Source organism: Aptenodytes forsteri, unplaced genomic scaffold (assembly GCF_000699145.1).
Source record: "Aptenodytes forsteri isolate BGI_AS27 unplaced genomic scaffold, ASM69914v1 Scaffold241, whole genome shotgun sequence".
Taxonomy (NCBI): domain Eukaryota; kingdom Metazoa; phylum Chordata; class Aves; order Sphenisciformes; family Spheniscidae; genus Aptenodytes; species Aptenodytes forsteri.
Genome location: NW_008795252.1, coordinates 5,528,074 through 5,546,082, shown reverse-complemented (window position 1 = coordinate 5,546,082; position 18,009 = coordinate 5,528,074). Strand labels below are relative to the sequence as shown.

General features: G+C 34.3%; 1 protein-coding gene across 2 annotated transcripts in view; it reads right to left on the bottom strand.

The window, feature by feature from the left end:
- Positions 1–806: 806 nt before the first annotated feature.
- AEBP2 (AE binding protein 2) overlaps positions 807–18,009 on the bottom strand; it is a 34,873-nt gene continuing 17,670 nt past the window's right edge. Inside the window, exons 4-7 of one of the 2 annotated variants that reach the window (XM_009278996.1) lie at positions 16,039–16,163; positions 8,572–8,639; positions 4,513–4,626; positions 807–2,885 (exon numbers count right to left, since the gene is read on the bottom strand). In XM_009278996.1, the coding sequence (XP_009277271.1) occupies positions 2,855–2,885; positions 4,513–4,626; positions 8,572–8,639; positions 16,039–16,163 (338 nt within the window). In that variant the 3' untranslated portion in view covers positions 807–2,854. Of the gene's footprint in view, positions 2,886–4,183; positions 4,251–4,512; positions 4,627–8,571; positions 8,640–16,038; positions 16,164–18,009 lie in introns of both variants that reach the window. The other variant, XM_009278997.2, reaches the window with a different exon arrangement.

The following is an 18,009-nucleotide window of genomic DNA, read 5'->3' as shown; positions in this document are numbered from 1 at the left end:
ACAAAGGGTAAAATAACTACAGGTTTGTCTTGGTGACATTTCTCCACAAAGAAAATAAACACTCCAGGTGGGAGGGAATGCATTCTGTAGGTATTTGGAAAAATCTATTTAAAAAAAAATGTTCTTGAGAAAGACAGGAGGAAACCTCTGTGTGTTACATCCCAAAAGAAAACACATGGAACTACTCCAAAGGGGAGGGGCCCATTATTTCATTAACACTTTTCAAGAATAACAATAAGAGCAGTAAGATTTTTTTCGTAACAAAGCGATCAATGCCTCCCAGCATGAAGTGCCAGTTCCATTTATCTGGTACTCTGAAATTCATCCGGGGGGACACACAAAAACGGAAGCAGAGCTTTAGAGAGACATGACTGTCATTTGAAACATAAACCGCCACCAAGATATTACATAACTTGTAGAATAAAAACAACTTTCAAGCATAAATACTTTTAGCAATTCACTTTGATAACTTCAAGGGAAAAAAACGCCAAAAATCCACTTACCTTTTGACTACTATGGAAAGTTTAATTAATTCCAATGTATCCATTTGTTCACAGACATTTTGAATTTTAACTGATTTTTCCTTCCAAGGCAGAAGTTGTATCATGAGAACATCAGATGATACTTTTCTCAAACCCAAGAAAAGAAAGTCACAGTTTACATGAACAATACATGACTTGAATCCATGAATTCCCAATTGTGTAAAGGTATGCATGTTACTACTTACAGGGGAAATAAAGAGATAGTGACATTTTTATATTTATCTTTGAAAACTTCATTGAAAACTTGTAATTTTGAAGCTAATCAGGTTTGTTTGCTTTGTTTTATTAGAAAAAATACTCAGGCAAGGTCTACAATCATCTGTCAATTATAAATGACTTACAAGAAACTCATGAAGCAATAAAATTAAAAAAATACAAATACAAACTATATCTGAAACACTTCTATTTGGCAATTTTATAACAAATTCAAAAAAAGAAACAAAGATTACGGATTACTTTATAGGTACAGAAAAAGCAGTAGGTGAAGTGCTCAAGCAAAAAAAAAAACCCAAAACACTGCATTTTTTCAAAAATAAACTCACATCACTACAGATTTTATGAATAATACCCTTATTAAACAACCATTCCAGAACATCTTATATTAGTGGTGCTTTTAATCTGCACTTCATTTTGTTTGATAAGATTTTTTTTTTGTGTATATAAGTAACATTTTTAACCCATTGGAGCTAAGCAAGACTCTCATGTCAGTACCAATGCAGAATGCATTTGTATTATATTAGGATATACTCACTTCTGCAACCAAAGGGTTACTTTAAGTTTTATTCTATTTAATAAAAATTTAGTGTAAAAACTGCTGGTTATTAGTTTCACTGTAGTAAATTCCTCCCCAATAAGGAGGACTAACTCTGCAGTTTGACTGCATATATCCATACAAATTTTACATATTAGTTCCTTCCAATAGTAAGGAAAAAACTAATTTCACGTTCACTATTAGAAAGGAGCGCCATGAATTAATTATGGGTACTATTCATCCCTCTAAGATTTCTGGGAAGGATGTTCAATGTATTTTTGTTCTTACAACAGATATTAACAGTAGTATATAGTCCCTTAGGTATGTAAAAGAAGGGTTTTTTTATTGTTAAGGAAGGTGCTTTTTTTAAACAATTCTTCTGGCAGCACTAGTGAATTACAATATCCTTCAATATTATTTCTACCGTAATATATACATTTTAACTTTCATGCCTCTAGAAAAACATCTACAGTACATTTCATAATATAAAAATATATTACAAATCTGCTGAAGTATTTACAAGCAATGTCCTATTATCTATATGCAACATTTTTGTCTCCATACAAAGACTAACAGGTTAGACACATCTCTATTTGTCAGTTAAAAAAATCCATGGCTTCTTGCTTATTAAGCAAGAAAATGATTTTACTTTCCTTTTCAAAGCCAACTTTGGTGCATAAAGGATTGATTTTCTAGATTTTTTTTTTAAAAAATACCATTTTCTTTACATCTAGAAAACATTAGGCCAAATAAAAAAGTATACTTTACAAGTGAATGGCGATCCTAAAGGGTCAAAAAAGTAAAATAAACCACCAATAACACTAACTGCTTAAGTAGAGGTTTTTCAAAAACCATCCATTTATACGGATCACATAAAAGCAGATCTCATTAACATACTATACTACTCCTGAAAAGGGGGTCAGACATACTGCAACACTCTCAACATCTTTAAACTGTACTATATGTATTCATAGTTGATTGGAAAAGACAAGCATTCCATCAACATTTGTTTAAACATTATAATCCAACATATTTTAGGGATCTGCAAAAGGACACGAGATTACAAATGACGAATGATTACTATCCACCATACTCAAAGGGCAACAGGATAATCCCTTGGTAGCTGTTTTATTGTCTGGCATGTGTTATCTTCAGTTAACATTGACAAGAAGCCTTAATAGCTTGTTAACAGTTCTCCTGGGAATTGTGAGTAAATGGTGATGGTTACTCTTTCTTTTCATCAAATATAAACTACTGTATTCACTAAAGAAAAAAGCAGCTTAAAGAAGCAAGCATGCAAAGCCTTTTAGTTGTTCCACTAAGTTGCCAGAAGAGTGTTTGCTCAGTCTCCCACTGTACCATTCCATGAAAATGTGGATATACAGTAATATATTAATATATTCCACGGAAGCATCAACTTCATTCACAGAATGTTTACACTAAGCATAAATATTTATCTAAGGAAAAAAAAAAAAAAGGATGGGATTTGACTAATGTGCAACTTTGTTTCTAAATCCATTGTCAGTGACTAAGACTGCAGGTGTCCCCACTTGCTTGGTTTTTACCTCTTCAACCTCTTCTGGGGCATTGTTCTGTAAAAGAAGATAGTACAGTTTTACATAAAGACCCTGAGACGTAAATTCGAGTCAGCTAGAGTATACTATGAAATCATGACTACATAAAATCTACTTTCATTTAATTTGATTAAAACTGAAAGCCATTTTAGGTGATCCCATATCAGCATACATTTCAGATAATTATTTCAAACTTTCTATTGGAGTCATCATTTTAGCATGACATTAATAGCTGTCACTGAATTCCCTTAACCACTTTTTCCCCCTGTAAAGTTTTGGTCTTCAACTTTATTTCTTTGTCTCCCACATTTGGTCCCAAAGCTCTTTTTAATCACACACTGAACTATACTGCTAAAAATCTAGTACAACATTATGTGAGGGGACCTTAATTTTATTTGGGAGAGGTAGAAAGGGTTGCTCATTTTTCCCCAAGGACTTAATCCCAAAGATCATTACATTTTTATTTTAAAAGGTTATTTTTTCCTTTTCAAATCAAACTAATCTATCAAGTTCTGTAAAGATAATCAATATAAAGATGATTAACACCTAAATTAGATTATAAAACAGTCACTGTGTTAAGCAGTTTTAAAACACACAATCCAATTTCCTTGTAACATTTTTTGATTTACTGTTAACATCAGTAATTCATATACTAAAGTAAGTATTTTAAATACTTACATTTACAAAGATAGATATAGCATGATGATTTATTTTCATATTGTAAACCAAGTTTTCATTAATTTGATTAGTGAAATACACTGAATATTAAAGGTGAACTGAAAGGCTTATCGCATATCAAGACCTCAGATTAGTGTTTTAGTTACTCCTTTAGACACTAGGTCACTGGATGTTAAGGAAGAAACATAGGAACACTGAACTTTGGTTATGGCAGAAAACCTTTTTTTTTCTTTCTGACCCATTTTCATGAATTTTTAATATAAGCCCATAAATATGTAACTTTACATGTTCAAACTTAAGAGTGAATTAAATATTTCAGATTACCTTTAAAACTGTACACACACAGAACTGTGGGTACTGACAATTATGTGAGCACACTAATAAAGAGGGGGGGGGGAAATCAGGAAATTATTAGAAACAAGATGGATTAGAAGCCAATCTGAAGTCCTAAAAACACGAATGTGAATGCAGCTTAAAGACATGTACTGTCCCCTTCTGTCCCCCTCTAAAGAATCTTGTATTAAAAAATAACAGTACTTGTATACAAGTACAGATTTCAAGGTAATACTGCGTGTATTACAGTTGAATATAAAATATGTAAAGATAAATTTGGACTTTAAAAAAATTGGTATACAAACCAGTATGTGATCTTAACAGAAGTGATCTTTCAGGATTCCACTGTATGTACCTCCTTTACTAGAATTTCTGTACACCAAGCACAAAAAAGTAAAATACACTTGGTAAATACACACATTCCCCGTTTCTCAGTAACTAGAGTTCAGTTCAAGAAGTTAAGTAATTCTGAAACAACTTAAGACCTCAGAACTTAACTCCTGGACGCTGACAGGATCGAGGCTCCCTGGTCTGGTGTATAATGCATTAGCAATCCTGATTTTCCAACGTCTAAAAGTTAAGTGAGGCTTAAGACTATATTTAAGTAAAGTACGTTTCAAAATTAGGACATTACCTGTATATGTTTGGGTCCAGAAGCAAGGCAGTATCTTTTGGTAGTTTTGATAAATGAACTACTTTAGTTTTTAACTGATGTCGCTCACTTTCATTTACCCACACATCAGGCAGACTATGAATAAATAAATAAAATAAAAATATTCAAAAAAGATCAACCGTTTTTCTTACCATAAATTTATGCGGTAAACTAGTACATATGAAGTTTTTAAAGTAATCTTCACATTTCACTGGATAAAAAGCATCTTCACTGGAGCGAGGAAAAGACAGCCAATCTTTACACATTATACTTCAAAGTTTTTTCAAGTTCTCAGTGTGAAAAAAATACTAAACAGAATTCAGATTATTCCAGAATACTAAACCAAACATACAATGGTAATGGCATTACATTCTCCATTTTAACAATTTATGTGAAAATGCGTAGCAGGAAACAAAATCAGATCTTTTAAAATACTTTATTTTACTGGGCATAAAATTCTTTGATGCTGTCAAAGTAAAGGCCAGAATATACTGCAAGCACTAAGCTTCAAGTTACACTAATTTACTTGCTCCAAGTTCAAAGCTTTCAATGTCAAAATGCTCCAATTTTGCTGAAGTTAATTGTTTGATTACCTTCTGAGGAAATGCAGGCAATCACCACAAAATATTTTGGCTATGTAACAGTTCTCACTGTGACATGGAATAAAACTTGGTCTTTATACATTAAAGGGAATTGTTGCTTCAGTGCCACTTGCAGTGAAACTTGGGGAAGGTGGCCGGAGATAACATACACAATTGATCTACGTTTTGTACTTAAATTCTTTGAAACTAAACATGCCTACTTCAGAGTGGCTTATTGCATTATTGCTTCTTTTACTGAAAACACATTGGGTTTTTAAGGCCCTGCTGAGGTTTTCAGGTAACACATTGTTAAGAGAGGCACTGGGCTCGCAGAGGTCATCAGTGTCTTACTGAAAACCCGCTTTTCTGCCTCCTTCCAAAAGTTAGCATTGACCACGGGTATGCAGATTAAACAAGTGATCCATTTTTCTTCCACTACTGGGAAAAAAAAAACCCACCCAAAATACAAAAAAAGAAAACAACACACCAAACAAAAAACAAACAAAAAAACCCAAACAACCCAGCAACCCCTGAGATTTTCAGCCCACATAATTTTTTTTTAATTTTTTTTTTTTTTTAACATGACCTAGGAGCCAAAAATTAATTTCATATTGGGGAAAGTTTAAGTTTGCAATTAAGAATTCTAACATTTTGAAACAAGTTTCAAATTGAGAAACCCAACATTTAAGACTATCTAAACAGTTCTTTCTCTGACCAAAGCTATATGCAATTTTACAGACTGTTGCAAATTATTAAACTGAATCTCTATTTTTCAGCAATGAAAGTTAGCTGCAACTCAAATTCAATTTTTTTGGGTAAGCCATCCAAAAAAATGAAATGAAACAGAGAAATTCTACCCCAGTAGGAAAGGGAGTTTCTCCAATGATACTTTCCCCTTTTCAGATGAAGGTGGAAGAAAAAAGAAAAAAGGGGGGAAGAAAATTAAAAAAAACACCCAGGAGGCAATCCATATATCTACTAAGGTTTAATAGATCTTGAAAAAGGTCAAAAAACATCGTAAGACTTTTTTTTAAATAAAGCCAAAATCAGTTTTTTTGACAAGCAACATTTGGAAGACATTTTTAGTATAAGCTATATGCTGAAGATGCAAAACGACACAGACAGCAAATAAGAAAAAACTTTCACATGCAAAGACTATTTGAAATATACATAAAGACAACAACTTGGTAAGCTAAGAAGTACTGGCACAAAGAATAAATTCCTGCTCTAAAAAAAAAATTTTTAAAGTTATTTCCCTCTTGTATAGGAAACAGGTTAAACACGAATGTTTACTTTTCCTGGAAAAATACTTAATGTACAGAGAACCTGGAGCAGTTTAACAGTTTCTCAAGATGACTCAGAATAGAAGAAGTTAAATCATTATTACTAGCTCCATCTGAAAGGCTGATGAACAGCTCAGCACAATGGAAAGTAATCATCATGACTGCATTCAACTTCTCTGAAGTGTGAGTACATGCACTGTGTAAGACAGACGGATGACATGAGCCACGATACCTTGCATTTGCTGTTCTTAACTGTAATAATCAAGATTAAATTGAATCTACCGAATACTCAATAACTCAAAACTACATCATTCAGTGCAGGAAATATACCCTTTACCTAACCCAACCAAGGTGCAAGAAATATCAATATAAAACACCTTATTCCTTTGACCTGACCAATCAAATCTCCATTCTATCGGGGATGTCTTAACATTACTGAATAACTTGTCTTCTCCAATGAAGAGATTCTAATATTGTATTCATCTGCATGAGCAAAACACTCATATTTTAATAAAAATAATTTCAGAATGTTGTTACATATAGTATTACCAGCTGTCCTAAAAGGAAGCAAAAAACTACACTTTTTACTAGAATATTTTAGTTATTCTCTCCCAAGTTGAACTGAAACTTGCAGTCTACAAGTGCTGCAATGAGCAGCAAAAGCTACAGACACTTCAAAATAGCACCAAAATGCCAAACATTGCTGCAGATAACTTATCAGCAACCCTAGTCCTCTGAGAATAAAAGTTATAAGAGATTCACACTGCCAAGTTCGCACTGCTGCGCATGACTAACTGGGGCACTACAAAACTGAGTAATTTAAACCACTTCAAAGCAAAAGGTAAATTTCTGTTATGCTAAGGCTTTGCATCACCATCCCACTCAATCACTTAAAAGCACCACTGAATCCAAGAGACCCCATTATTCTAAAAGTTAATTGCATGAACTATGACTATTTCATCTGAAACTTAGATATCCTTACCTAATGAATTCTACCAATTTAGAGATATCTTCCTGGTAAAACTGAAATTCCTTTTACGAGCGAGCCTCTAAACCTGCATGTCCTACCTAATTATGCAGCTATTCATCTTAGTGTGAACTAAATGTCTCAGTAACTTCCATCTTAATGTGTACTAAACATCCCAGTAACTTCATCTGTATGCAGGACTATGGATCCAGGAATCAGTATGCAGGACTATGAATCCAAGAGATAAATGCTATTATAATTATTCTTACCTTTAAAAGGAAAAGTAGTTAATCGCCTTAAAACTTGTGGAAAACATGGAGCATACAGCTACTGCCTCTCCTAAAACTACACTGCCTACTGCTCTCCTACAGCACAGTGGAAACCAAACATTTTATCTTAATTATATGGAAAAGTAGAATAAAAGTTACATATAAATTCTTTTCTGTGTCAGAAGAAAGAGATGAGATCTCAGCTATTTCAAAGAAGTAGATAAATTATTTCTGAAGTACACTTACTACTTCATATGTCCCAAGCCTACCCGAGAGCAGTACCTTCATCCTGCATTACACACAAGGCTACTCATTTGGAACAAGATAGAACTTTGAAAAACCAAGATAAAAAAGCAGCCAAACATGCTGGAAGATTATTCCAAGCTTCAGTGGGAGAATCCAAAGCAGCAGCAATATGAGATAGATACCTTAAAGGGCCAACTGTGGTTATTATACTGTTAAATTGTGGCACCTAGGCAAAGATTCTTGTAGTCCTACTGTTACACTGATGATTGTACATTTTTCAGTACCTAAAAGTATTTTAGGATCACGATGAATCAGTGGGTAAGGCAAAGTTGTCTCAGTGATAAATTTCCTTATATATATGGCTGGCAAAATCAACCTGAACTCCCCATTCAGTAATTAGAGGACTTTGTTATTAATACCCATGGTGACAAAAATGCATCAAAAATATAGCTTCAAGTTTACCTAAACTGGTATCAGAGTCTAAATACTTGGAAGCCAAAGTAAAAATCAATTAAAGCAATGCTTATTATTTCTTTTAAACTTCTAAATTACTTTTTAAGAAGCATTTTTTAAAACATGAACTTTAATTTAAATTTTAAAAGGCACAACATAATTTAATGACAGACAGTTCATTTACCCCATTGTAAATCCTTCCCCATTTAAATCCTGTAACATATCACTAGCAATATACTCACATGTCCTCTGGTGTCCAATGAAGCAAGAGTTTTATTTTTCCAGAATCTTCTTTTCTTTTAGCTATTACCTGCTAATAATTACATAAATCATAATTAAAACCAAATCTGCAGATTTTTTGCTCAAAAAACCTGTTGTTCTTCATGTTCAACTGGACATTCATAAAAGGCAAACTGGTTTACTCTTTGAAAGTTGTATTAATTCTACATACAGGTAGAATGTACATATCACTACTCAAGCCATTCTTGGCAAGGTTTAATATTTTCCTTTAACATTTGTCTACTGAGTGGTCCCTGAAAAAAAAAAAAAAAAGAAAAAAGAAAAAAGCATCCTGCAAGTAGTTGTCTTTCTTTTAAAATAGTTCAAGTTTTTAAGCAGCTACTCCAAAAGCTTTGGAGAACATACATTCCTCTACAAATATGCTCATGTTGTTCCACAAGACATCTACAGAAGATGCGAGAAACTGATGCAGTTTATAGTTTAATTATAGCATGGCGTAAAAATACAATCTTCTCTCACAAATGCTTTGACATCTGGACACATCGTATGCATAACACTTCCTAGGTAATCTTTACCTATTCCTTTTCAATACCTAAACCAAGCACTGAATGGGGCAATGGCAAAGTTCTTCCTTGGATGAACTCACAGGCTTACAGAGATTGTTTAATGCATACATAATGGGGACCCTTAACACTGTAGAAAGTACACTTGCTACTATTGTTATATGAATGACAAATCAAACGACATCTCAAAGACCTGTCAACAATTGATAGAGATTAAGCAGAACGTATGTACTCCACTGGTAAGGTCCCAGACAAGAAGCGAGAACTCCTTTCTCATAGTTTCTCAAACTAGTTCAGAATAGACCAGCACATAAGATACTCTCACAGAGAATAAAGTTTTTAGGTGCAGGACCCTGAAGTTAGACTCCCACCGTTAGCCAAGATAAAGTTAGAAATACACACACAGAAAGCGTAAGAGAGAAATCTGTTCATTCAGGTACAAATATATTCTTTAACACTGCCATTCAAAAGGTATCACAAAAGTTTACAGTATACAGAAAAACAGGGAAAAGCTGTTTGCTTCCTCTTCTGCTGATTTACCCTCAGCTTCTCCTTTACTACATGTCACAATACTTCATACAGATTTTCCTATTTGCTTCAAACACCAATTCTCCCACCTTCTGCACCTCTGAGCATAAAACGCTTATTAAATCTTTGAAAGATTCTATACATAGCCACTGCAGATACTGTAAACTCCAAAAAGTTTACTAAAGAACCTTTAAAGCACAGAAATACAGAAGGGTGGCAAGTGATCTTTATGAAACAGGCTAAACTAAAATGTAGCATATGGAACTCAAATACTGAAGTCCATAATCTGCATCAACCAAAGCGATTTCCCACAACTGAATACCATGGTAAATTAAACTTAGTCATGACATTTCAAGGAATTCACAAATTTGTTTAACATTTTATTTTTACAGCTATGCAAGTGATCATCTAAACAAAAATGATGCAGAGAGAAGTGTCCATGGATTTAACAGCCAGATTATTATTACAGATATATTTGAGATATCTGAAGGTATCAATATGCTTCTAGATGAAAACTGGAATATTGGGTTTGCGTAGCAAGGTTTTGGTAGCAGAGGGGCTACAGGGGTGGCTCCTGTGAGAAGATGCCAGAAGCTTCCTCTGTGTGAGGTTTGGAGCTCTGAAGACTTGAAATAATTTTGTAAAGAACTTAAGTCCATTTAAGTTTTTCATTTAAAAAATATAATTCAGCCAGTAGATGTATGCTCAATACAGCTTTATTTGAGAAAAACTTTTACTATATTCTCTAAATTTCATGCACTGAAAGAAGGGAAGGGTGAGGGGAAGGTGTTTTTAAGATTTGGTTTTATTTCTCATTTGCCAATCAAATCAGAGTACGGTATAAATTAAATTAATTTTTTCCAAGTCAAGTCTGTTTTGCCCGTGACAGTAATTGGCGAGTGATCACTCCCTGTCCTTATCTCGACCCACAAGCCTTTCGTTATATACTCTCCCCTGTCCAGCTGAGGAGGGGAGTGATAGAGCAGCTTGGTGGGCACCTGGCATCCAGCCAAGGTCAACCCACCACAGTGTTTGAGATACTGAGTTTCTAAAAAATACTGAAGTCTTACACTAAAAGGTTTTAAACCAAGTTGTCATGAGATGTGGAAAAGGCCATCCAATGACCTAAGGTTAGAGAAGCAATAAATGAAGTACAGTAAGGCACAGGTCTTCCAAAAGGAAAAGGTTCCAATTAGTAAGCCCCAGGTTTAGGATCTCTCATTTAATACTGTGCTGGTTTTGGCTGGGATAGAGTTAATTTTCTTCCTAGTAGCTGGTACAGTGCTGTGTTTTGGATTTGTCCTGAAAACAGTGTTGTTGATAATACAGGGATGTTTTTGTTATTGCTGAGCAGTGCTTACAGTAGTCAAGGACTTTTCAGCTTCTCGTGCCCTGCCAGCAAGAAGCTGGGAGGGGGCACAGCCGGGACAGCTGACCCCAACTGGGCAAAGGGATATTCCATACCATATGATGTCATGCTCAGTATATAAGCTGGGGGAAGTTGGCCAGGGGGCAGTGACCACATCGGTTGGCAGGTGGTGAGCAACTGCATTGTGCATCACTTATTTTGTATATTCTTTTATTATCATCATTATTATTATTATTTTCCCTTCCTTTTCTGTCCTATTAAACTGTCTTTATCTCAACCCATGAAATTTTACTCTGTTTTTTTTCCCCGATTCTCTCCCCCATCCCACTGGTGGTGTTTAGCCGCCTGCCGGGTTAAACCACAACAAATATGTATTCACAATTCATCTGGAAATGGAATTAGAAGGCAGAGAGAGAAAATCTGCTTTTTGATATCAGGCAATTCAAGATAAATTGAAGGAATGCTCCCTGCAAGAACTGCAATAGGATGTCATAGTGGGATACTGTAGATAAATGACAGTAAAAATCCTTTTTCTAGTAATTTTTGCCAATTAGACAAAGTTTAATTGACTCTTGTATCAAAGAATACTATAAGGTTCTTTAATTTAGGCACATGAAACATTGCTAAGACTTTTTCTCAGAAGTCTCAAGCCATACCCACAACAGGATACTACATCCTTTTGCTAAATTTGGAGCAGGGATGAAAACCCGGACTTCTTTTTAAATAAAGATTTAGAAAGCACTCCTCCAATCCCTTCCAAATTTAAGTTTTAGCCTTTGGCCAGAACCCAGCTGCTGCTTCTGCAAACTCAGTTTATTTGCTGCAGACTGGAGCACCTGAGCCTGAAACCAAATAAAGGTAAGTCAAAGCTCACTTTACAGGGCAAATAAAACTCAGTTCTCATCAGCTTTCCCATTCAAAACCATACATTTTCTTGTACAGTCCAGTTCATTCTCAAATTAACCTTCAAGTTTTAAGGAGACACGTATGTTCTCTCATGTAATGCAAGCATCATGGATATCACATACTGAAAAGTTTACAGGTGACATTTTAAAATGTTAGCATTTGGACATAAACTAGCTACACCCAAGTTAGAAAGAAGTTATTCTCCATAAACTGCTCTTCATCCTAGCTAAAACTTGAAGAATATGAACTAGGAAACCATACAGAATACACCAGTCACAGATGCATATTACATCTAAGTACTAGTTAAAGTTGGGGTTGCTGTTCCTCTATCAAATGATCAATAGCACTGCTTCTACAGGGATTTACAGTATAACACATGGTGATTCCAGAACCTCATAGATCTCTGCGAGAACCACCCAATATCATCACCTGCATTCTCCAACAGGAAAAAAAAAAAGTACAGACAAACGCTAACAATTTCTTGTTTTCAGTAATACGCAGTACAAAATTTAGGACTCTGTTGTCTTATCATCACCACACTGAAAAGAGATATTTGTAAAAAAAAAAGTGCAACACCGATGTGTAAAAGATATTCAGGGTACAAAGTTTAGGGCAATTCAAGTACTGCCTGAATTACACCACTGCAAGTACCATTCTTTTATTCTAGAGACCTAGTAACATCTTCAAGCAATCAGTGCTAAACTAAGGGCTTGAACCAGCTTTCACACACAGAGAAGTTTAAGAGGAGAAGAAAGTAACTTTTAGCGGTAGAAAATAAAAAAAAATTCTTTCATAACAAAAGAGCTAATCATATATAATACATGAAAGCTATGAAAGTTATAGCTAGGATGCTTTCGCACAGAGAGATATACTTGTATCCAATGTGAATTTTGCAGACTTTTTCCCCATATCATTGGCTTATCTTATCCCTACTAAATAATCAATACTCAAAATCTGAGCAATTCACTTGTTTTTGACTGGGATGAAAGATCCTCTCTCCACATAGGGAACAAACCCATTTTTGTTTAACATTAAAGTAGTACGTTAGGCTTCTGTTAGGAGACAACAGAAATCTGGCATCTATAGCTGCCATTGCTTTTTCCCACATATATTTTGAAATTGTCAAATTTAAAGAAATTTTTATAAAAGGTGTGATAAAAGTGGATACTTTTAATAATTAGTGCAATGAAAATTTTACCATATCCTAGGCAGGCTAGAGTCAGAAACACAGCTATAATGCAGACAAATGCAAAATTGCAAAAATTTTGCAAGAAAGCAATTGAAAAAAAATGATTTGCTATTTTGACACTAGTAAATCAGAGCTTTAGGGTCAAGTCTGCAAAAGTTACAACTGAAATGGAAGAAATCTAGCATGTCTGCAATAATGATGCTCTGAAGACTTAAAATAATTTTGTAAAGAACTTAAGTCCATTTAAGTTTTTCATTTAAAAAATATAATTCAGCCAGTAGATGTATGCTCAATACAGCTTTATTTGAGAAAAACTTTTACTATATTCTCTAAATTTCATGCACTGTCCCAGAAACAAAAGGGAAATTTAATTTGAATTTATCTCTGAAGGAAATGTGCATCAAAGTTGTCTCAAATCAGAAATGGAGTTCTGCTGACCTCTTCTGGAAAAAGAAAAAAATTTCACCCTATAAATTGGTATGCATCTTAATTCACTTACTGTGTTTCAAAGTTTTAAGATTTCAAAACACATGTAACTAGTATCAATACGTGACTGCTGAACTAAAATATCTAGAAAAGCTAAGAACAGTGAAAAAAGTTTAGTATTCAAATATTTCAGAGAATTAATTCTAGCCATTTCAAAAAGCTGGGGCGGGGGGGAGTGGAGGACAGGGTAACCTATAAGCTGCATTTTTTAAATCAGTGTAATATCTGCTCTTTAGGTTAAATGGAAATGCTTGACTTTTCCATCTGACAATTCAGAGACTGGAAGGACCAAGAATTGATTCCAAAAAACCCAACTAAGCAGGAAAAAAAAAAAAATCATAATGAAGTCAAAGGTGAACTCTGGATGGCAAAAACATTTCTTCAAAAAGGCTTTATTGATGACTGCATTCTACAGCTTTCCATATCTATAAAGATGGGGTTTAAAAAAAAAATATTAAAAAAGGAGTGCCTTTTCATAGGAGATGAAAGGTATCTACAGTGACTGCTTAGAAATTCTTCACATTAGTAACTTTCACTAGGATATCTGTCCTATAAAATACTGCATTGTGCTGACATTATTCTTATGCTGCATAAAAAAAATAAACCTACATCATTTATGTCAGTTTTCAGACAGCAAGACAATTTTATCTTCATAATTTTTCACCTTTCTAATTAATGCCCCTGATAATTACACATTTTTTCCTTCATCTGAAGGTGGACCATACAAACTATATTATGCTATTTAGCCAGTCACCATTCAAATTCAATGTCCTAATGCTTATAAGTTATGCAAAATGTGCTTGCATCTGAGATGACCATTAGCTCAGTGTAACAGTGTACTTCCACAAGACTGCTTCTATTCTACCCTTTCTCTTTAAAACAGATTTTAGGCTGTCTCTCATCAATATAGCTGATGTCCAGCACAAGCCCACACAACTGCAGCAGCACACTAAAACAGGGTAGCAAAGTTCAGCATAGGGCTGGAATCTTAGAACAGTTCTCCCACTGGCACAACCTCTCCCACAACTGAGGTCTAAGCAATTTCAGATCTAATCAACCCCCTACCATCTCAAGTGACACATGCACAGATAAGCTAAAAGGATTTTCACCACTTCCTCCAAGTTAATTCAAAGCAGTTTTAGAGCACATCCCTCCTTCTAATTCCACCTCCTTATGAATTATTCCAATAGCCAGAGCTGAGCTTCCACAACCAAGTAGTCTGTCTGGATAACGTTTCAGATTAAAGCAAGCTGTAAATTGGAAGAGAATCTGCTTTTCTCACAGCATTGTAAAATCCAAGTTGGCCAGGAAAACTAGAATGAGATTTAAATACAGTAACAGCTAAGCCACCTGCAAATCTCCACTTGCAGCTGGTACTCAACGCACATAAATTTCAGGAGTAACCATTTGGGAAAAATGTCTAATACAGGCTACAGATATTTATAACAATCATCAGTCTTGTTGAACAGGAAAAAGTAAGTTTCATGCATATAAAATCATCTTTTATTTATGGAAACAGACTGACAGTTCAATAGTTTGAATCATGTGTTAAGGTTAAGCCATAGCTGAAGACACAGCAGTCAGCATTCCTTCCTTGGACTGCAGTTCATCTTGCACTAATCTGCCAATTTACAAAGCACCTCCCCTCATTTTGTCCCATCTCTTAATTCTTTCCTTCAGTTGAGTCTCTATCTTTTATGCGCCCATATCTCCCAATTTGGTTAAGAAAACCCGAGGTTATATAGCTTTTTGAACTTCTGATCCCTATAGCCCGATTCAGTACTTCCTTCCCCATTTTGAACTTTTCTAAATTAATACTGATGTCTATCCCATCCACAAACAAGTGAAATTAACAAAATAGGATATGGAAACAGAACTAAAGGCCAGCTCCCCACCTGGTACTTGCCTTCCTCTAGCAATTCACTGCCATTTTGGTGGTAAGTTTATTAAAAGAAAAAAAGGGGGACAATACATTTATTCAGGATTATATTCTTTAAACTGAAAAAAGGAATAAACACAATTTTCAGATCAGCATCTTTAAATATTCAATTATACAATTACTCTCCAAATATTCCTTGTGATAAATTAGCACTGTCACTCACGACTATGGAAATGCCATCTGAATTCCATTCTTAGTTAGAAGATATACCAAATTTTTCTGCAACACATACTTGCTGTTAGATACTTCCTCAAGTCTATCAGACAGGAAATGTAGCAAGCTATTCAATTTGTGAGCTAGAACAACTACTAACACTACTTTTAAAAAGTTAATTTACTAATAGAAATGGACAAATCAACCACGTAAAATAGCCACTATTACTTATTTCTGATTAAATGCCTACAGCAGTAAGAAGAAAACAGAAATCTTCTGAAGCGTTAGATTTTTCAGACACATAAACAAAACAGAATGCATAACATATATACTTACAGTACTATGAAATACAACACTGTGGCCTTTTCCTAAACTTTCTATATGTGCTGAGAGGTTAAAGCAGATGGCTCGATGTCTTATAGCATCCAGTGTTTGCGCATCAAAGAAGTCATGAGGTCTTGCTAGAAAAAAAAGGAAAACAGATCCTTAGTGTTCAGCACATTGAAAGCATTCAAACACATTCAAGCATGTAAATATGTCTGAAGTGTCATTAGTACATCATTTATCATTATGGCAGTAGCACTACCTTCTCAAAGAGTTGTAAACATTAATTTAGCCGAGAGGAAGGAATGACTCCAAGAGGGGCACAATCCATCTAAGTTTGGTCAAAACATACTTCTTGTAGATGAAACAGCTATTTTGACAAACTGAATTACACTCGCTCATTTTTTTTACATTTCAAGTGAATTCTAATCTTTCTTAATCTTCAAAATTAAGAATTCATTAATTTTGTTGAGTACCTCTGGGAACATCCATTGCTATCATCTCTTAAAAAAAACACAAGAGAAGTCCCAGTACAAAGAAACTAAACCCAGAACTCATTAATAAATGTGAGTTCTAATTTAATGCAAAACCTGCCCTGTTAGGTTATGATGTTTATGGGAACCTAAGTGGCCAAGTCACCCTTACAGCACAGTCAATAGTTCCAATATTACTGCTGTGACTTTTTAAAAAATAGTATTAAGTACTTCAAAACATGATAGTGCATACAATCAATGTCTTAAAAGCAGAATTATACCCATACTTTATTTCTTAACTTTATCAAAAACAATCTCCTCTGATCTAACTTTTAATCACTAAAAAACCTAGCTATTTCCAGTGAGTACAGGGGTGCTGCAAAGAGATAAACAATGGCACTGAAAAAAAAAATGCTTGGTACTGTAGTGGAATACAAAGCAAAGGATTAAGTAAAAATTATTGTGAATGTACAGAAAATACTAGCTTGTCAAGAAATTTTTGATCTCCAAGGAGTAATAATGCTGAAGTCACATGAAAAACTCCACATTGCTAGACATGTTTCTTTCTACGTAAGAGTTGTCATTACATGTTCTTTGATTATTAGTAAACAGATTATTTTCTAGCCAAGTGCCAACTGCATCACATACTACACTTCAATTTATAATGAGTAAAGTGCAATTAACATCCATCTGATATTTTACAAGTAGTCTTAAACCACCATACACTAATAAAGCCCTTTTCCTTTTAGAAAAGGACTTTTATAGTTAAGTGTTTCTTGAACAGTAAAAAAATTACTGAATTCTGATTTGGAGTGTAAAGAAGGTCTATCAATTCTACACTAGAAGTACTTTAACTAAAAAATAACTGCTACTAGGGACATATTTGCATACGTTAGAAATATTTCACACAAATTTTTAAAAATATACCATATAGTACAGTAGTAAAATTACATGAGCAAATACAGTATGAAAGTATTCAGATTTTTTTAAGCCTTATTTGAGAGCAGTAATTCTCTATATAACACCCTGCAATTAAAACTAAGAATAGGAATTTATATTACATTATCAACTATATATCATCCTGTAATCTGCAAAAACAGCGATTCAAAGTTCTGTTGTCTTCATTTAAAACAACTTCTATATTCCTTTTCACCAAGATTATCTATCCATTATTTCAAAACAAACTACAAATTCCACTAAAAACTAGTATTTGCTACACTCCTGGTACTAACTGTTGTTAAGCATTCATCTGTACATTATGTTCTGTCCTTACTCTATCTCAGTTGGATATTGCCAATTAGGCAATCATCTCACTGAAATGTTTTCACACTGTAAGTGGTAACACAGAACCACAGCTCATGCTGCTGATGTCACCTGCTCATCAACCAGGTGATGTCCTGGTTTCGGCTGGGATAGAGTTAATTTTCTTCCTAGTAGCTGGTACAGTGCTGTGTTTTGGATTTAGGATGAGAATAGTGTTGATAACACACCAATGTTTTAGTTGTTGCTA